We start from the raw sequence: 22,483 nt of genomic DNA, 5'->3' as shown, positions 1-22,483 counted from the left end.
AAGGTAGTGGGTTTTAGAAATTAATGATCCAGTATTAGTCTGAACATTCTTGGATTAAATATCGGAAGAATAATGTTGATTCCAATATGATCTATTAACTTAAACCATCACTTTCTAACCTTAGAATCTAAGCTTTATAGGGAAGATAAAAGCCTTAAAAATATAATTTTTGTTTCACAGATTGAGCCTTATCATACTATAAAAGAGTATCTGATGAATGGTATCTGATATATTGGTATCAGCATATACTCAGGGATGGTATCAGACATGATAAGATGTTATTGTTCAACCCCAAGTTTATACTGTAATGCAAAATGTGTCTTAAAAGTAAATTAATTAGGCGAAATAACTGATTTTCCAACAGAAAACCTTATTAATGTTAAATAAGAACTTTACTTTATTGTACTTTATAGTGATTTTTTTTTTAATTAGTACCACATTAGCTAAAAATAATGCAATTTAAGAGTATTGTACAAACAAGATTCTTTCCAATCTGAACCACAGTATCAAGACTCTGCCATTTTAAAACTAAATAAACCTGTTTTTAATGACTATGCATATCTAATAATATCACAAACACATGTATGACAGCTTTATATGTTAGCAAGTGAATACTGTGTTTTAGGATAAGAGTAATGGATAGAACAAATAGAATCAAACTGCTAATGCCTTACAATATTGTGACAGCCCTATGGTAAAAGTAAATTATATTACATTATATTCAACTAGAGTCTACTAGAGGAAGACAGCAGCTGTGGGAGAAAAAATAATCACTTCATTTGCTGAAAAAAGGACACTTGGTTGCTGTGGCAAACTTACAGCATACAGAGCAAAAGGGCTAAGCAGGGTGAACACACTGATGGTTAGAACCAGGGTTAGCATTAGCAGCTAGCAGGGTTAGCATGTCTGCTGAGGTGGAGGGTGCTTGTACTTATTACTTTTTTTGTGTGAAGAGTTTTTAAGACATAAAAGCACTGACAGTTATCTTAAAAACATAATGGAGCTAAATCTTTTCACTATGAGAGAAAATAAAAAAACGAAATGAGAGAAGTGCTAACCGAGGTAGCATTAAGTGGTAACTGTGCTAAGTGCATAGTGCTAAAATCAAAATCCAAAAAAAGTGAAGTGCAGGGAAGGTCCAAGCTGGATGGAGGTGCATATCATGCCTAAAAACTAGCCATGAAGTTCAGTAAAAGTGTCTAATAAATTATAATGCTGTAAAAAAAAGCGCACAAAATGAAATATCGGGGTTTGCAAATTAAAGGAGTTTTAGGGATTTCAGAATGACTACTAAAAATCAATAAGAGTCACTGTGGCTAAGCTAAGCAATGCTAAACCGAAGTTTCCCTTTACGAGAAGCTCTTATGTGGGTCTATGTGACCCGTTCAAATGATTATCCTGAGCAAACTCTTTACATTTGCTTTTACTTAAAGTTTGAATACCCAAAGCAAAGTATTACTTCTTATAATGGTATTTATTTACAGTCAGACCCATAAATATTTGGGACAGTGAAACAATCTTCATGATTTGGGCTCTGCATGACACTACACTGGATTTTTTAAATTCAAGTTAAATTCAGTGGGTTGAACAAAAATATCCTTCATAAACGCTTCATAAGCCCTATTCCGATGGGATTAGTTTCTCAGGGGGTCCTTGGGTAATTTTCTTTTTTATGGGGGATCCTCTGTGATTTTATTCCCGTTCGGAACAATCATGTATGTGTTTTTCCTCAGACGTCCTCTAAGAAAATTACAGGCTGAATTACCTACTGTTTTTTGCTGAACTCTGTGGTCCTCCGGTAATTTTAGTTCCGCCCGGATGCACATCTCTGAGTTTTTCACCTCACATTTAATAAAATAGCTATTTGTCCACTGCCACGCACTGTAATTACATTTTGGCTGCGCGTTTCCACGGAGATCCATGTAAACACAACAGCGAGTGGAAAATGGAGGAGCTACTGAACGCGATGTGATGTGACCGAAAAAGCCTAAAAACTCACTGGTCCTCCTGTTTTTTCAATTGCTGTCCGGATGCAAGAGTTTCATCACTTAGTAGAAGTGTAAAATATTTTTCCCCAGACGTCCTCCTGAGAAACGAATCCTGTCCGGACAGGGCTATAGGATTCTTTTGTTCAACCACTTGAATTAAACCTAAAGGTCTACACTTCAGTTGCACCTCATTTGTTTAATTTCAAGTCTAGTATGGTGGCATGCAGAGTCCACATCATGAAGATTGTGTCACTGTCCAAATATATATGGGTCTAACTGTATATAATTACATTTAAATGTAAGCTTTAATATGACATATATACGTTTTGCATAGAAGTTTAACAGTTGCACTTCTCGTAAAGCAGGCTTGTGACTACATCATCCTGACACCAGTCACCTTTCTGTTCATCCTCATACACTTTGACCCCCTGTTGAGAGAGGTCTTTGGGGAGCAGTGTGTTGGTGGACAAGACCTTGGTCTCGCCTGTGGCCAGGTCCTTCTCAACAGTGATCTCTACGGAGTACATTGCTGGACAGCCAACAAGAAAAGACATTAAAATCCTGCAAAGGGTGCACTCTCATTCTTGCAGAATCAAGCAGTCAGTCATACACTCACAGTGTGACCCTTTAATTACTGCTGAGTAATACTGATAAATAGATCAGAGCATCATGGTTGACAGAAATAATCTTTTAATCAGAATAACTTTAGGCTTGAAACTTGCCATACGCTCATCTTTTTTTTTTTTATCTCTCACTGTTCCAATAACATCTTATTTTAACTCATGAAATCATGGTAGATTGGACATAAATAAGGTGTTGGCGTTTTTGGGGGGTGTGTATGTGGAGAAAAATGAACATGCGAACATTTAGACTTTACAGCTTAATTAAACACACTACAGGCTGTATTAAATACTTTGGTGGACCTTTACTAAATTTTCAAACTAGGGTGAAAACAGGAGCGTTACTTTGTGTACCTTTACAGGCCTTACTAATACAAGTATATTTACTCTGAGTCTTCCTTTCTTGGTGGCAGCCCTGATGAGAGCCAGTTTAATCAAAATATTTTTGCCACTTAACTTGAGAATACTGCCAAAGTTCTCAAGATTTTTTTGATTAAATGACCATAATGTTTTACGTTTTTTTTCTTTATTAGCTGAGTAGTTTTTGCCATAAAATGGATTAGACAATTATTCAAATATTTACTGTATACCAACTCTACCTCTTCACAACTTTACAACTGATGCTCTCAAACACATTAAGAGGCAAGAAATTCAAGTAATTAACTCTTGTCAATTTCAGCACAGCTGTTAACTGAAAGCCATTCCAGCTTACTACATTACAAGGCTGACTTATGAATATAAAATATGTTCTGGTTTGTTTAACACTTTCTTCATAGTTTCTTCAATATTTAAACTCACTGCTTTGTAATCTTGCTTCCTTGGCATATAATTTTCCTTTTAAAGCTGAGTTTTTCATAAACATAAAAAACACATTTGAAGACTTGACCCTATAACATAAAGTATTTATGTTAATTATTAATATTAAAATCACTTTAATTGTTTTTCTTCACTGTATATACTTTTGTTCTTCATGGTCCCAATTTTAAATCTTGATTTTTTTCAGAGTTTCTCCACAATTGTTGCTCCTTATTATTTCATTGGGAACAACAGTATAGGTGATGCAGTCCAGAACTTCCTCTAACTCATTATATAAATGGTACTAAACTGTGCTTCTAGGAACATTGCCTAAATTACAAGTGAGTGGATTTGTTTTATAAAGCACAACTACAGTATTAGAGTTTTTTTCTCTGATTATTCAACTTCAGACAGTAACAATGAGCTGTTAAACAACAAAGACATTCTATTCACTGTCTTTCTTCTCATCCTCTCCTGAGGTGCCGCTGATGGTGGGGGGCAGTGCTGTGTGTAATGAGTTTCCCTGTGGTTATTATGGACGGTGCTGTAATATAGCAGTAGGTCACAGGAAGATAAATGTTGTGTAGACTGTAATCATGGCTTCAGTTACGGAGCTGCCGGCGTCCCGTCTCTAAAGGTTATTTAGTTAAGTATTGTGTCCAGCGAGTCGCGCGCTGCCATGGAGACAGCTAAGCGAGCAGCACCGATGTTTCCTTTTCATTGGACCGTGGCTGCCATGGCAACCTCATCTTTTCGGAAAGAATCTGCCTAAAAATAACTTTTCTAATGATTCCCTTTCTGCTCTTCAAACTCAGTGTTTGTAAGTGAGGGATGGTTCAATATGAGCACAAGACTGAACTGACTGGACAAACCAAAACACACATACAAGCACACACACACACACATGCAGAAAAAGGTTTGAAAGAGAAAGAGTTAGCAGACACAATATTAGATGAAAAACACAGTTAGCAGGGAAATAATTAACAGTTTTTATAGTCTAATACGTTTCGGAAAAACGTACAGGTACATCATAGTAAATTAGAATAACAAATTTAATTTATATCAGTAATTCAGTAAAAACTATAAAGCTTTATTACATAGTGTAATCGCTACTAAGTGCTTTTTTAATGTTGATGATTTTGGCTTACATTTAATGAAAACCTAAAAGTTAGTATCTCAGAAAATTTGAATATTGTGAAAAAGTCTAATATTACATAACTGTGAAGATCTGATTGTATTCAGCCATTTAACATTCCTGAGGTCAGGTACTAATTATATAGAATTTACTCTAGATCACAAATATCATTTTAACTCATTCCAAATGTAATTGGATGAGCTCAATCATTCCAGATAATGCAGTTCCACTGCTCCACAGCCTAAACACTGTGGGCATGTGAAACTACCTACCCCATGCTTAGTACTAAAGACCTTCCCTGAGACTCCAGTGTGGGTAGCTACATAGCTGATCTAGCTCTATTAAAAGGGGTGTATATAATTAACCATGCTGTCTGTAAAGCGTTTTCAGTAAGGCAGTTCACTGAATACCACACTCTGTATGGTTCTTAGTGATATATGAGCATTACTGCCTGAGGATTAATCAGCGCCTCTTTCCCAGGGTACTCTCAGTGCCCTTAGAGCCCCTTCACTGACTCTTCTCCCACTTCTCACAGCTTCTGTGTCACAGATGAAAGTAAATGTTTGATTTAGGAGCTAAAGAGCCTCTGAGCAAGAAAAAGAAGTGAGAGAAGAGGCATCATGAAAAGAACTCTTGAAGCAGAACTCCTCAAACAGCACTGTTTTAAAGAATGATCACTTATACATTTCAAGTAAAAGCTATTAAAATGTTTCACATATAGTTTTCAACTAGGGATGTAATAATCTAATAGCAAATAGGTTAGATTGGATTAGGAATGATTCAATTGAAATGCCAAACTTTACAGTGGTATGATTTCAAGACAATTTTTCAATAATTACATTAAGGAATATAAAACAAAGTTTCTAAGATTAAAGCAGGGAAATTACTCAAGTGTGCAGGGCAAAGGGGGTCAAATAAGAAAAACACATACTAAGCTGTTACTTGTTTTTTTGTAGACTGAAACTTTTATTTTAACAAAAAAAAGTGCTTACAGTATTTTTCACACTATAAGGCACACTTAAAATTCCTTTAATTTTCCCAAAAACTATCAGTGCACCTTATAATCTTGTGCGCCTTATGTATGAATTCTACCAGTCAGGTTGCTGGATCAGCATTAGGTGAGTATTACAGCAAGCGCTAGCGGTTATCGGCTAATGCTAATGCTACTGCATCCAAATCTATACTTGCTATAAATAAACAGAAGCACTCTACTCACCCAAATAAACAGTTTTCAGGTAAGTGTAGATTGTGTATATGTAGATTAACATCCAGTGCTCGTTTGACATAAAAAGACATTTTTTTTTAGGAATTGCAGTTTTGTTTACTTAGCTTAGCTTTACCTAATTTAGTCACAACCACCCAGCAACGAGGCCTGCTGTTTTAGAAGAAAAACATGGCGACACCCCTGTTCCTTATTACTTAATGTGCCATATAATCCAGTGCGCCTTATAGTGCGAAATTGAACTGAATTATTTTACAAATTACAATATTATAACAACATAATTGATTAAAATTTTCCAAAATGGATGCATCTGCACAGCAGCAAAACACTGAGTACATTTCCATTCACACGAATAATATCATAACCCAATTTCTGCTGATATCTAATTACTGAAGTGAGTACATGAACAGCATACTCTGATTTCTAAGATAATATTAGAGGCTGTGTCACTGTGTGTTAAAAATAAATAAATAAATTCCAGCTTAGTCAAAGATAACATGCAGTTTTTTTTCACTGCATGTTACCTTTGATTGTTCTTTCCCATTTTCCCCTATACAATAAGTACATAAAGTAGTGCTACCTGGGAAACAGTAAACACAGTAATCAGCAAAAAGACCAACAATTAGCAAATCAGATCACTGAAGTGTTTTATACTGTTCCTTTTTATTTTCTTATTTTATTTTTATTGTCGGTTATGTACACCCCACTTCAAAAACACCCATAAAGAAGCGCAATGCAGAGTGAGTTAAAGCATAAGCAGCGTGTCTCTGCGTGAGCTGCACTCACCTGCTCTCATCATGTCAGAGTCACCTCTGGATTTCTCCAGACGAGGGCTGACGTGAACTTTGACCTCTTTGATCTCTCTGATCACTAATGAAGGTCATGGAACAAGGACGTGAGGGCCAGAAGAGAACAGAGGGTGATAGAAAGATAGAAAAAGGAGGAGAGGAGAATGGCATATGCACAGACAGTATGCTGCAGAAACGTGATGTATGGAGACGCCTAGAAGTGAGATTTGGCTTAACGTGATAAACACCCAGCGTGACAAAAAAGATCCATCACTGTCGCTGTAAATGAATACATGAATATGAACATCTCTTTTGCTCTGTGAATTATAATTCTGTGTAACTCTCAGTAAAATTTGCCTCTATTAGAGATGGCTAAAACTGCTAGACTGGATATTAAAAGGGAAAATGTGTGATGTAGCAACCAGTGTATTGATGTTTATTGATGCGTAATTGTCTCCTATAGTGATGCTACACTAGTGATGCTACAGTAGGGCTGCACGATATTGGAAAAAAATGGCATTGCAATATTTTGTTGTATTATATTGTGGTACAAAAAAATACAGGAATTTTACCAGATTTCTTCAAAAAGCAGCGATGGCATTGGAATTTACTAAATATACATGGTCTTGTTATTAAAAAAATAATTATTAATAATTCATTGTGTATCCAATATTAGAATAAAATAAACAATATTGGGCAGATGTACCATATTTTTCACACTATAAGGCACACTTAAAATTTCAGCAGCGAGACCTGCTGAATTAAAATGAAAACATGGCAACCCTGTTCCTTACTAGTGTCTCATAAGGCATCTTACAATCCAGAGTATTTTATGTATAAAAATAGACCAGAAACAGACGTTTTTTTTTTATTTATAGTGCACCTTATAGTGTGAAAATCTTTCTCTACTCATGCAAATTAAGAAAAATCTGAATCAAGTTTTAGAACAACATTATTTATGATTAACTTTGCCTTGTGTGACACTGCCTGCCCTGCGATGTGACTAACGTACATGTACACATTGCGATCACAATGCTGAAATTACATACTGTGCAGCCCCAGTGTGGAGTGATGATGTGTCAAGTTTTAAAGCCTAGGCAATACCCTTCAGATTATGTATCCTAATGGTGGGAGGAGATTTTAATATCGAATTAATATCAAATTAATATCGAATTAATATCGATTTTTTAAGGCCAATTTGTGCTTTTAAATCTGAACACCACAGGCCTCTTACACAAGACATGGTATAGACTCTATGTTGTTTTGAGCATTTATACTTGTGCATTAATGTATCGGTGTTGTATCTGCAATTTCATCACCATAGCATTAGCTACCCATGGGGTTTTCATGCTAATGCATTTACTTATTTGGTGAACTAAAAACAATGGCAGCTAAAACTGAGTGCTTTATGTTGAAGTTGAAGCTAACAACAGTTACCTTAACAAGAAATAAAAATTCAATGCATAAATGAGAGAAAAAAAACACCATAGAGGATTTATATCACTATTAAACTTCTTCAGTTTGCCAGATTAATTTAATTTAATTGGTGAAGAAGGAGGAAATACCAAGTGAACCAATGACAACTGTTGCGGTATATGTCGCCAAAACGGTGTGAATGTAACTAAGCTTTACTTATGGCTTAAATTTGATACAGTATTCCCTTTTATTTTACGTTCATGTTGTTCATGTATTTAATTGAAGGCATTCACAAAAATAAAAGGTTTTGATATCAGACAATACTCACTCTTTCACTTTTAGCATAGAAAAATAGCAATATTGTGAATTCTCTAGTTTCAGTTTTTATCTAAGCTACTTGCTTAAAACCATTAAATAAAACCTTTTAATAGAATGTAAATACAAATCAGTTAAAAATTAGTAAAAACATTTGCTGGTGAGGACAGTCTATACTCATTTCTACTGCATTTGCAACGTATAAAGACATTCTGGCACTAATCAGAAGGTGGAAAGCTTTCAGTACATTGAGTACACTACACACTTTACACAATATGTACACATTCATTATTAATGAATTAGTGAACATGCAGGTCTGATAGAACATTGTCGAAATAGGGACTAGAATAATGGATAAAGAATGAGTTACCTTTTATAGTCTCTCCAACAACCTGAAAGAAAGAAATAAAGAAAGAAAACAGAAAGAAAGAGATGTTAAGAGTCAATTAAAGTGTTTTTTTAGTGTATTTCTGACACAAATCAAACTTTATTAATTTTTATACTAAGGAATGATCATTTGTTCTGTGGATAACTGAAGCTTTCTTGTTGTAAACACTGAATAAAAAAAGAAAGCAGTTATCATATTTTTCTCTTTACAACAGAGCTGCAGCAGCGCAGCATCTCTAGGTAGGAGGTGTAGTATGTAGGCGTATAACTGCACCCTGAGTCATTCAGCTCAGCATACCTTCTGTGATGCTGGGGCCAGTTCAGTGTATAAATGAATATAAATAGACACACACAGATAGAGCACATGATGAGCAAGCTATATTTTACCACACAGTAATTAGCTATTAAACAGATCAAAGGAATAAATGGCTCAGTAAATCTCAACAGTCAAATGACTATTACATCTTATTCACTCTCGTAAATAGAAACTGTATATACTAATACTAATATTACATAGTAAATAAAATAAATATAAGTACCATTCATAGAGAATGTAATGATTTTACATTAATATGTTCAGTAAAGCACCTCTAAACCTGGAAACATCCTGGAAGAGGAGAGTTCATCAGAATGTTATTTAGATTTGTTAAAAAAAAATAAAAAAATAAAATAAAATAAAAAAACAAGAAAAAAATATTAATTAAGATTTAATTACAAAAAATATTTACAGTTCTGTGCAAAAGCTTTAGACACCTGTGAAAATGTAAAATAAATATTTTAAAGCTCCTGTTCTAGGCAGTAAGGTTTTACTCAGCAAAATACTATTACATCATGAATTAAATAAATACAAGTAACATTCATTGAAAATATAATGATTTTTACATTAATGTGTTTAATAAAGCACCTCCAACCTGGAAACATTCTGTTTTAAAGCTTCTGTTCTAGGCAGTAAGGTTAATATACATTAAAAATTATACATTAATATTACATAAAAAAGTACATTAGTAGCATTAGTCGCTAACCACAGCACTAGCTCTTTTGATGTTCAGAAGTGCGTATATTGGACTGTAGTCTGCACGTTTACCGTGTTAAAACAAGCAACGTGGGACAAACCGCTAGCTAATATCGCCCTGGCTTACCGGAACAATCAAGGATCCTCAGCAGAGAGCGACAACACTGCAATTTTTTTTTTTTAAACAGTAGGATTTCTTTCTTTTTAACTCATTGTGTTATTATACTTAGCAGACAACAAGGTGCTTTTTTGTGTCAAACGTTTTGTACTAAATAAATGGGGTATTGTACTGTTTTTAATGAAAAAGTATTGAGACTTTTTTCTTGTATCATTATAATGTGCAACACTAGTTCACATTAAACTTTGTTCTTCAGACTAGCTCACAGTATATGAATTACTTTATTTCTTTATTTGTTTTACATTGTTACTTATTGCTGTATTTCTTTGTTTGCATCTGTACAAATATGTGGGTGTTTTTTTTTTTCAGACAAAAAATAAATAAATAAATAGATTTTAGTAATGCGATTAGGTGCCTAAAACATCAGCTCAGTACTTTAGGATTAAAACTTTTTAAAAACATTTTATCCAGTTTTATTTCTCACATTTGAATCGGTGTGGTTCCCAATATAGTTCCCACATAATCTACTCATCATACAACCTATTGTAATGCCAGCCGTGTGGTAATTAACAGCGGTTTAAAGAGCTGCTTACAAAACATGCTTAGGAAAAATCTCGTCCAGAGACAAGAACACATTAGCTATACTGACGCAGTCTCTGCTGATGGAGAAATGGATATTGATTGGTGCAGGAAAGCACAATCAGAGGCCATAATTACAGATGAAAGCAGACAATTCTCTCTGAGGGCTGGTTGAAACGGCTCTTGCTGTTCAAACGCCTCGATTGGTGTTACACTAACAGATATTCATCCGTAAGGTCAAGGTCTGTCAAGTATCTGACAACTGTTTCACAATGCCAGCTCATACCTAATCCCACCAGTAATAATGTCCTTGGGTGCATTGGGTTTGCATAGGGACAGATTTTGTATAAAATGAAGGACATGAAGGCTGTATTTTTTGTCACATTTTTTGTTTTGTTGAATTATTATCATAGTATTACCTGTTTAAAAAATGGACAAATGTTTATAGATTTTTTATTTCCTAAATGTATGAAACTCTTAATACTGAATAAAACATATATTTTTTATTTTGTTGCAGTACTATATTCTTAAAATTAATTTTACTAAAATACAGGCAACATAGTGTATGTTGGGTCTGTCGTGTGTGTATGCGTGTGTAAATGTGCGTGTGATTACAGTACCAGAGGGCTGAGACTCACTTTGTTGTCCACAGCTTTGGTTTCCTCTTGCTGGGCCACATCTGAGAGGTTTTCTTTGGTGGACGTTGCGGACACACCTGTCTCCAACTCCTCCAGTTCCTGCTCCATTCTAGAGGAGAAAAAAAACATAAAGAAGGGGGGGGGGGGGGGGGGGGGAGATAGAATTGTATCACTGCTTATTACCCCCTTCCTAATATACCCATAGACAAAACAAAAATCACACACTGACCAAACTGAGGACTAATACAACATTTACATGATAACAATTATGAATACGGTATGCATTGCACAGTGGCAAAGGGTCTGATACCACATTAAAGATCTGATGTCCTCCAACAGTCATCCACGCATGTCCAAATATACAACAAAATTAAGAGACCACTTTAGTTTCTGAATCAGTTTCTCTGAGTTTGCTATATATAGGTATATGTTTGAGTAAAATGAGCATTGTTGTTTTATTCTATAAACATCTCTCCAATATTCCAAATAAAAAGATTGTTATTTAGAGCCTTTATTTGCAGAAAATGAGGCTGAAATAACAAAAAAGATGCAGAGCTTTCAGACCTCAAATAATGCAACGAAAACAAGTGTGTGTTTTTACCCTGGCATGTTATGCTCCACTAGTCTTACACACTGCTTTTGGATAACTTTATGCCACTCCTGGTTCAGAAATTCAAGCAGTTCAGCTTGTTTGATGGCTTGTGATCATCCATCTTTCTCTTGATTATATCTCAGAATTTAATATTCCAATTTAAGTTTTCAGTCTATTTAACTTACGTTTTCAGTATTAACACTTAAAAATCTTACTATACTAAGAAGATAGTAATGTAAAAAGTAGAAAAATAAAAAAGTTAAATTAACTACAACTATTTTAAATGCTGAAATAATATACAGCTTTTGAAAAAAAAGAGACCACTTAAAAATGATGAGTTTCAAGATGCATGAAAACTGATTATTCCATTAAATATTGATTTCTGAACTCTTAAAACTTTATGAATAAGAACTTATTGCATTATTTGAGGTCTGAAAGCATCTTCTTTGTTATTTTAGCCATTTCTCTTATTTTCTGCAAATAAATGCTCTAAATGATAATTTTTTTTTTTTAATTTGGGAGAAACGTTGTTTGTTTTATTCAAACATATACCTATAAATTGCAAAATCAGAGAAACTGATTCAGAAACAGAAGCGGTCTCTTAATTTTTTCCATCTTAGTTTATCTTATTTCAAACCAACAGCTCATAACCCAATAAAGAGACAAGAGTAATTAATGACTAAAAAGGGCCTTCCATTTCGTATCAACCTCTTTTTCACACTAAGCTTCAATTGAGGACAATAGCTCTCCAGCATTACTCATTCACTGGCATGCTGGTCTGGAGCCAAAGCCCAGCTCTGAGCCCAGGCTGCCACAGCACAAGAGGAGGAATTTAATCAGGCCGATGGAGAGCCACACTGACCCGTCTGCCGGGGGATGGGGGGGGTTTGGGGCTGGAGAGATTGATACCACCGTTTCACAATCAGGAAAAAAACGGAGACAAATTGGATAAGCAGGAGCTCGGCCACTGAACCCACCCTGTGCGGCCGAGAGGCTGATGGACCTAGCAACAGACTCCATGCCTCAACATTGCCAAGGAAACCAGTTAGTGACACTCCCATTTCTCAGTGCTATGAACCGTACACATATTATCCACACACTTGGACTAATTGGCGTACCTCAGAATAGCTTCCTCAAGTCCTTTAGTCTTGGCTTCGTCTTCTTGAAGCTGCTTCTTTGCCTCGTCTTCCTCCGAGCCAGCAGAGGGCGCTCCATCCATCAGCCATCTCTCCCTTAATGCCTTTGACTGATGAGGAAAAAAAACAAAAACATTAAAGTAAGTTAAAATTTAGTATTAAATGTTGCACTGCTGTAATACACCCAGGAACATCACAGAAACATGTTGTATAGAGGGACAAATAAAGCTTATAAAAACGGAAAAAAATATGCCTTACGTATTTCATTCCTAAATGAGTGAAATTATTTAATCATCTTAATTGTAATACTATTTGAGTAATCAATATTTTCTTTTTTCAAACAACAAAGCATAAAATGGGTTAAGCTGAACTACAGTACCAGTCAAAAGTGTGGACACACCTTCTCATTCAATGGCTTTATTTTTATCCTTCATTGTAAATTCATTCATAAGTTATCCAGACTATGAAGGAACACATAATTCCAAATTTATAACCGTTGAACAAACCAAAATCTCTTTAGATGCTCTCATCTGGGGTGATGTGAAACTCTTGCTCTTCCTTTCGTGGGTCAGTGTGGAACTAGTTTACAGTAGAATATGTGGAGACTATCGCTAAGCTTTTTTTTTTTTTAGAATACATGAGGCAGCTGATTTTGTTTCTACCCACAAATCAAGAATCAACAAATTCAGAAAATATTTCTCAAATTGCCCTTTTTATATGGATAACAAATTGTACGGTTCATGAGTGGTTGCTATTGTATTCCAAGTGGCTGCTAATGTGTAATGCTGTGTAGTTGCTATGTCATCCCATAGTTTATATAAGAGCCATCCTCCCATGATGAGATAAAACATTCTTTTAACATTTTTTGTAAAAGTATAGCCATAACAATCCTCATTCTCTTTTATGCACAACTATTCTGAAATCAGATTCTCCTACAGCTGGTTCTAATGTTTCTGCACAAAAATATCCTTGGATGTGTTGATGCATTCATTCATGACAGACATCTCATTACAGAGAAATGCCCATTCTGCCGTGACTTCCTCAATTCTTCTGATTAACTAAACATGAATCGCCTCATGTCTGGCTATTTTAGGCAACCGGCGCTAAAATTGGATTGTCAAAGCTTGAAAATGTGAAAATGTGTTTCCTAGACAGCCAGTCTGTTCTCAGAAGCTCGTCACATCTTTTGGCTCTCAGAGTTCCACAGACTTGCTGCCGGACAGCAAAAGCAGTCTGTGGTTAGCAGTCAATTAGTCTTCAGCACACTGAGGTAAGCTAATGCATCCCTTTCCTATAAAGAAAAGCCATTAGGAACTGCAGATGCCAGCTGAGCCCCAGTTTTCTGAACCTCTGAGAGAGAGCCATGCTGGACACTGGGTGGGGCATTAGCAGAGGTTGAGCTTAGCAATAAATAAACGCTCCAAAAACACCCGATCCAAGATCAGCCCTTAAAAGCTCTTCTTCTGATTTCACCTATAAAAAAACGGAGATGTGTAAACTGGACACTGGTCAGCAGCTTGAGCGAGCATCGTGTGTCTGTTTCACTGTCAATTGGCAGACATTTGAGCCGCTGTTGGTCCAGCATCAGCTGGCTGGTGAAAAAGCGCAGGCAGGAAGCGGCCATTCATTGGAGAATAATGCAGCGGACAGACTCGATCAGACATTCAGGACCCAGCAGCAGTCCGGGGCCTGATGCCATCTCAGTTCCAGTAATCCAGAGACTGGCACGGCAGAAAATTCAAAGCCAGGAGGTGGAGAAATACCAGTGATGCAAATGCAGTGACATGCCAAAACCACGGAACAGCAGTATGCAAATTAATTATAAATCATTACCTGTATAAGTTGTACGGTGTTATCTTGTGAGTGAGGTTAAACTGGCATGCATGCTTATATGGCAAGGTGATGTGACATTGTATTTCCTCAGTCCACAGTGTTGTATGTTTTCCAGGAATACATCATACAAGGCATTACCACCCACCATGGACAGTGCAGTGTAAGGGAAAGATTGGGACCAGTGATATCTGGCTAAAATTGTCCATGTGGACAGACAAGCGAAATATACAAAAGAAATCACATATACAGCTCTGGAAAAAAAACTTAAGAGACCACATTAGTTTCTGAATCAGTTTATCTGATTTTGCTATTTATAGGTATATGTTTAAGTTAAATGAACATTATTGTTTTATTCTATAAACTACAGACAACATTTCTCTCAAATTCCAAATAAAAATATCACAATTTAGGGCATTTATTTGCAGAAAATGAGAAATGGCTGAAATGACAAAAAGATGCAGAGCATTCAGCTCTCAAAAAAGCAAAGAAAACAAGTTTACATTTATAAAGTTTTAATATTTTGTGGAATAACCCTGTTTTATAATCACAGTTTTCATGCATATTGGCATGTTCTTCTCCACCAGTCTTACACACTGCTTTTGGATACATTTATGCCACTCCTGCTGCAAAAATTCAAGCAGTTCAGCTTAGTTGGTGGCTTGTACTCATACATCTTCTTCTTGATTATATTCCAAAGTTTTCAATTTGGAAGAAACTAAAATTTTTAAATGGTCTCTTATTTTTTTTCCAGAGCTGTATGTTCAATGCAGGAGGCTCCACATACCTATCCTGTAGGTAAGTGCAGTGCATTTTCTACAACATTAGGTCCTGTTCCATTATATGTGGCATGGAAATGTAGAGAGGATGTCCCTTTAATGCCATTCCAGAAAAAGGTTTTCTGGGGTATATGGAACTAAGGAGATGGGACCTTCACCGATCACATTCAGGGTTGCCCCGAAAGAGTAGTGTGGGGCCAAAACCAAACAAAACGAACCATTTAGCTGAAGGCCAAACACTGAACACAGATTTTTATTTATTTTGTCAATTTTGTCCAATTTTAGCATTCCAGCAGACATATCATTCAAAAAGATCAAAAATATCATTTAGTATACATTATTTAGTTTTTAGCCATTTTCAGTCAGTTTTGGCCAAATAATTGTGATATTTCATTACTTCGTTATTAAAAACATTACAATACCCCATTTATTGATAACACTAAAAATAACACTTTGTCGTCTTTTTAGCTTAATAACTTAAGAATTCCTTAACATATCAGCATAAATGACGAAATCCTACCACTTCTAATCAATAAATTGGCTTGTAAACAATGTTTTAAATAAATGATTCGAATTTGCACTCGATTTGTGAACCTATTTCCTCAATGAATCAACTCTACACTAAATCCATTGTGGAAGCTCCAAAAAGTGTCCAAATATCACATGGATCACATGAGAATTCACTGTTTAAATCTTTCCCCGCTTTTAAATGCCTTGTTTTCAGGTTTCAGTGATCGACTGAATCAAAACAAAGAGCAATGACTCAGTTTTTTTCTTTAACTTTGATTCCAAACAGAAGAGAGTCAAGATTTTCCATAAACTTACTTTATTATTTTTTTAAATGAAGAATAAGCATCATCACATTGTCAATCTTTTCTGTTTTACTTACTAAAAGAACAAAGCATTTTTATTGTTAGATCTTCTGTTATTTCATTAATTTCTGATGTTTTTTCTGAGGCTTTTGCTGTGGTATAGTTTTTAGTATCGGTACTGAGATATTTAGACAGGTATCATTACAAAAGTACTGATTTTGGTACTGTGACAACACTATCCCTAATCACATCAGATAAAATGATCCTATAAAAACTTATCTGGAACTCATCTTAGGGCAACATTACAATAACAACTCCTTCTAAAAGCCTGAACAGAAAGTGACTCAAATCAAGAAACCTAGTTTTGTAATCAACAGTGCATCAAGTGGTATTAGTCAACAACACGTGACAAAAGAGCCAATGTGGCATTAAAAATAAGGGCCAGAATTTTGCAATAGGTAGGCTAGCTATTTTCTGAACCATTTGTTGCCACAAAAACGTGGGTGCAAATGTTTAAACCGTCACATAACCCTCAAAAGAGAAAACAGAAACCAGTGCACGTACTACAGAATACTCCACTCAGTGAAGCCGAGCTGTATTTTTTGGCTACAGTTCAGCCCCTGGAGGCTTCTTGGCATAATATACAATGCATTGCAGGTCATGGATATTCTTGCCTCTCCCAGCTGTTCCTGATCAAGATTTTGTAGATGTCAGTCAGCTTCACTGCGCAAGGCCAGTAACACTTCACTGTGACTAACAGAGAATATTTAGATTTATGCCCTACAGTTCCGCTGACTGTTCTTGAATAAATATTGCTTTGTAAGCCACACTTCTCTGATACCGAGATATAAATTAATGTGACATAAAAGATTGGAGTGATAAATATACTGACAATGATTTCCAATTGAAACCATCTGACCACAGGCATTGGGCTGATATGCTGCATTGAATCCATTATGGAAACTTTTGATAACACTTTTGATTCACTGACATGCCATAGTCATGGAACAGCAGTACATAAATTCAGCATGAAGTGTTACCTCAGGATACAGCTTGGAAACACACACACCTGTATAAGTTGCGTGGTGTTATCTTCTGAGAAAGAATGGACACTGGTCATTTTGCTAATAGCAAGATGACGTGAATGATCAGTTGTTGGAGAGTTGGAGCGAGGCCTGATAGTGGTTGCCAGATGGATAAAACATTCCATTTCTGAAGTTGGGTAGGCATTAGACATTCCTCAATCAACAATGTCATGGTGTAGAATTAACTAAAAATTATTTTAGCCAAACAAATTTATGCAATGGTTAGAAAAAAAAAAGTACTATAAGTTGCACCGGATTATACGGCTCAGAATCAGTGAACGTCAATTTTCTGGTCTATTCTCACTGGGTGGTGGGGCGTAGGTTAACTAAGTTAAGTAAAGCTAGGTTAAGTTTAAAAAAAAAAAACTTACAAAAAACAGTTTTTTAAAGTCAAACAAGCACTAGATGTTAATCTTCACAGATTTCTCTCCTGGAAATCCAAACTTTATTTGGGTGAGTAAAGGGCTTCCGTTTATTTACAGTAATCCTAGGTTTCCAGATTTCCACTAAGGCTGGGTGCAGCAGCATTAGCATTAGCAGCTGCCATATAACACGGTAAATGCACACGCTACAGTCTGATATACTTGCCTCTAAAAGGCGAAAGAGCTAGCGCTTAGCACGATTTGCAGCTAATGCTAATGCTGTATTCCTACTCAATATCAATTTATGCATACACACAGTATGTAAAGAGGCTGTTAATACTATAAAATGTTAGATCAAGAATGTCTGGTAAATTGTGCCAAAATCGCATGTATTTTTTTATGTTGCAATATCTAAATCTGGTAAAAATAAAATGTATTGCATGCAATGTCTTTTTTTTTTTTTTTTTCTTCAAAATTTTGTGCAGCCCTAGTGTTAATGATTGTGACCAGCGATTGTGTGTCTGGCAGAAATTGTCCATGCACACAGACAAGCAACTCATTCAATACAGGACGCCCCACACTGTGCAGTACTGTTCTTTACATTCTATGTCAAAGTGGCAAAAGTTATGGGACATAAAAAAAGTTCCTGTCATATGACTTTTGGCATGCCAGTGTATGCCATTGTACTAAAAAAATGACTTTTTAAGGGAGAATTCTAAGTTTGTTCATAAACTCGGAAATTCTAAAAGCCCAGTAAAAAAAAGAACGAGCGTAGCATTAGCTGCTTTAATGGAATTGTACTCTTTTTTTTATTTTAAAATAAATAAAAGTCTGTAATTAAGCATGTATTTTTTTCTACTGACATATAAAACATCACTAAATGAGCAGAAATGTATTCTTTAGTTTCAGTCTTTGAGACACTGTCGATGTTGGGTTGCTCCTTTTGCTGAACACTGCTTTCAATTCATTTAATACTCCCATAAGAGCCGCTGTGGGAGCATGTCGTGCGCACACACACCCATGCATGCATGCACACACACACACACACACACACACACACACACAAACCCACCCACCCCCACACTGATACAGTGAGTTCAAAAATAGAAGACAAAGCATCATGAGCGCCCCCATATGCATCCGGTGCCTCTCCATTGTTCTGAAATTGCAAAATTGACCAGGAAAAAAAAAAAGAGCTTTACTTCTGAAACAGTGGTGACTGAGAACATAATAACCAAAGCTTGATTCAGAGCCTATAGACCACAGTACCCTGTCCCAAACCACCAATCAAACCGATGCAGGCCAATTAGGACCATTAGCATCCTGTGCTAATTAACTCCTGGAACTGCGGTCTTCCTTTAATCAGTCTGGGCTCGTTAAGCAGCGTTTCAAAAACAGAGGAAGAAGAGGAGCCAGAGCACATCAGCGACACATCCTGCTGAGCTGTGACGGAGATGTGGCGAGGTATGTCTGCTGTTTTACTACATGCAGGTTCCAAACACAACAAGTGTTTCCCACATGTACGTTTTTATTACATAACTCACCAGCAGCTCTGAGATCACTACCAGCATTAATCAATATCACTACACTTTCATCAACACCCCCCTTTTCTCCCATGAAAAGGAATGTGGGGACTTTCTGCTGTATTAACATCCAAAACTCTCTCTGCATACTTATTAAGGGAACAACTCCCTCATAAATAAAATAAATAAATAAAAAAAATATACACATATATACACACACACATATATATATATAGTATATATATGCACACACACATATATATAGTATATATATATATATATATATATATATATATATATATATATATATATATATATATATATATATATATATACTATATATATGTGTGTGTGTATATATGTGTATATTTTTTTTATTTATTTATTTTATTTATGAGGGAGTTGTTCCCTTAATAAGTATGCAGAGAGAGTATATAAATATAATATATATATATATATATATATATATATATATATATATATATATATATATATATATATATATATATATATATTACTGATATATTATATTTATATTCAAAGTTAGTGTTTAGGAATTACAAATCATTTTTTTTTTTACTCCTTGTTTTCTGACATATTTTTACCATTTCTCTTACCTCTCTATTTTAGAGATAAGCAAACTGTTCCAACTCCAGATGGCTCAGTTTGATTGTATGATGTGTGCAAGAATTCAATGAAAATCACTGTTTCTGTGTAGCAATAGATTTTTGCTGATCAAAAATCAGCAAATATCCCCATAAAAATGAATGGTGTACAAACGATTTGCCACCCTTTGAAATTCACTAGAAAACACCAAATCCTTAACACCAATCTGGGATACCATATTAACTGCCCAGCAACCACTAAGCAACATAGAATACCATAGCCACCACTTAGGTGCACCACAGCAACCACATAAAAACACCATAGCAACAACCTGGAATATCACAGCAACCAGCTAGCAACACCAGAGCAACCAACTAGTAACATCACATCAAGCACCTGGTATATCACACTGACCAGTTACAAACATAAATCTAACATTATATTGGTATTCTCATACACAGCAATACACAGCAATCCCTTAGCAACACCATAGCAACTACTTGGGATAGCACAGCAACCATATAAAACACTATAGCAACCACCTAGCAACACCAAAGCAACCATATAGCAACACATCAACCACCTGGTATACCACAGTGACCAATTACAAACATTATACTAACATTATAACGGTATTCTAACTTAGTATACTGCAGCAACCACTTAGCAACACTATAGCAACTCCTTGGGATATCACATCAGCTATATAGCAGCACCATAGCAACCACCTAGCAACACCAAAGCAACCATATAGCAACACTATAGCGACACATCAACCACCTGGTATACCACAGTGACCAATTACAAACATTATACTAGCATTATAATTGTGTTCTAATATATTACACCACCGCAACCTATTAGCAACACCATAGCAACTACTTAGAATATCACAGCAGCTATATAGCAACACCATAGCAACTATATAGCAACACCAAACCAACCATATAGCAACACTATAGCGACACATCAACCACCTGGTACACCACCCTGATCGATTACAAACATTATACTCACATTATAATTGTATTCTAACATAGTACACCACAGCAACCACTTAGCATCACTTGGGATCTCTATATAGCAACACCATAGCAACCACCGGTCATACCACACAGACCAATTACAAACATTATACTAATATTATAATAGTATATTAACAAAGTAAACCACAGCAACCTCATGGAAACTATCGTAATACTACAGCAATCACACAGCTACAGTCTAGCAACTGCCTGGAAGTGGAATCCACTTTAGCTGCGCAACCATTCTGCGTGTCCTTCAGGAAGTACACTGTATTATTGTATTTAAAACCTTTTTGTTATTTTGAGGACTCTTCTGATTTTGACATAATTCACTAACGATAAAAAGTTCAGGCAGAAGGAATAAACTTCCAAAAAAAATCTAATCTGTTCAAATCATAAAATACAAAATGACAAGCACAAAGCGCATCCTCTGTATAGAGAACCCTGATTCTAATGAAACTGGAAGTTTAAAAAAAATATATCCATCATATCTGCTTTTAAGCAAAAATGTTCCAAACCTGATGCAGTTTGTCCTATACAGGCAGCGCATTTTTAGTTAACGAGTTAAAGATGCAGGTTTGTTGTGACAGTAGCTTTACTGCTTCACACTGATTTTTTACACGCAGAATAATCAGCGTCAGCGTTAACGCTTTTTAAAAGAAAGGTAAGCAGTTTTTGAGCTGAGCGTGGCTCGTGTTCTTTGTAATTATCTTTATAGCAGAGTGGTTAAGTCACAAGCTGTAAACACAGGAGGCTCAGGAGAGCGTACCCCACGCTAAAATCAGACCCGGCTGCATTCCCACCAGTCCAGTTCAGTCATGCTATATCAGTCTGTGCCGTTCTGTCATGCTAATGCAGAATGTGGCTGATAAAAATAAAATATGATTAATCCGCATATCAGCTGCACTATAGCTGCCGTTACTATAAGAATGGCTGGTAATGCCATGCCAAATATACATTGAGGCACTTCGTTTCCTTTAAAGGCATCTGTATTGTTCTGGCTTAGGGGGCACAATCACTGGATGTTTTCTAAAAATCCCAGAATCCTTTTCAACCAACAAACTATAAAAAAATAATTTGTAATTTTTTTGTAATTACTATCTCTGACTGGACTTGCCCAAAATCATTGCCCAAAATGTTTTGTGAAATTATCACCAACTGCTGATACGTCCTGTTGGGAGAGTTGTGTTGACTGTTAGCAGATAGCTAACACTAGCTTACTTAACTACTTAAGCTTAAATTCAGCTTTAGCAGCAGCAGCAGGAGCATCAAACGACCAACAACGGAAAGACGTTTCAGGTAAGTCAACAACAGTGAGTTACTTACTTAAAGGTGCATTGAGGATTAAATTCTGTAGTAACTCATAAAATGATCAGATAAAGATGTATGATCAAATATTATGGAAGCATGTTAAAGCAAGTTAAAGCACTGGCAGCTCATATATCAGAGCTTCAGCCAGTATTTTCTTATTTTAACTGTGTGGTACGTCATGGTCATCTGTGTGGAATATAGCCTTTGAATCTTCCCACCGTCATTACCCCACTCCAATTTCCACACTCAGGTTTGCCAGGTACAGACAACAGCATGCAAACAATGTGCTGTAGCCATGGAAACAGACGAGTTGGTAATTTTTCTGCTGAACAGGTGAGCTTCAGTCAGGCTGCTAACCATAGCTGGGTAATTTATCCACACAACTAGTGAAGTAGAGACTGGCAGAGTG

The 22,483-nt window shown here is 35.9% G+C and overlaps 1 protein-coding gene across 6 annotated transcripts in view; it reads right to left on the bottom strand.

Moving 5' to 3' along the window:
* The window catches only part of palm1a (paralemmin 1a), a 63,189-nt gene that overhangs the window by 7,647 nt on the left and 33,059 nt on the right, over positions 1-22,483 (bottom strand). For 4 of the 6 annotated variants that reach the window (XM_007240186.4, XM_022669689.2, XM_022669690.2 and 1 more), the window contains exons 4-8: positions 12,724-12,851; positions 11,014-11,122; positions 8,650-8,671; positions 6,547-6,630; positions 2,386-2,517 (exon numbers count right to left, since the gene is read on the bottom strand). In XM_007240186.4, coding sequence (XP_007240248.3) covers positions 2,386-2,517; positions 6,547-6,630; positions 8,650-8,671; positions 11,014-11,122; positions 12,724-12,851 — 475 coding nt within the window. The remainder of the gene's footprint in view (positions 1-2,385; positions 2,518-6,546; positions 6,631-8,649; positions 8,672-11,013; positions 11,123-12,723; positions 12,852-22,483) is intronic. The other 2 variants (XM_022669691.2, XM_022669692.2) reach the window with 2 other exon arrangements.

Source organism: Astyanax mexicanus, chromosome 16 (genome assembly GCF_023375975.1).
Source record: "Astyanax mexicanus isolate ESR-SI-001 chromosome 16, AstMex3_surface, whole genome shotgun sequence".
In the NCBI taxonomy this organism is placed as follows: Eukaryota; Metazoa; Chordata; class Actinopteri; order Characiformes; family Acestrorhamphidae; genus Astyanax; species Astyanax mexicanus.
The sequence above is the reverse complement of the archived record's forward strand: the minus strand, read 5'-3'. Positions and strand labels throughout refer to the sequence as shown.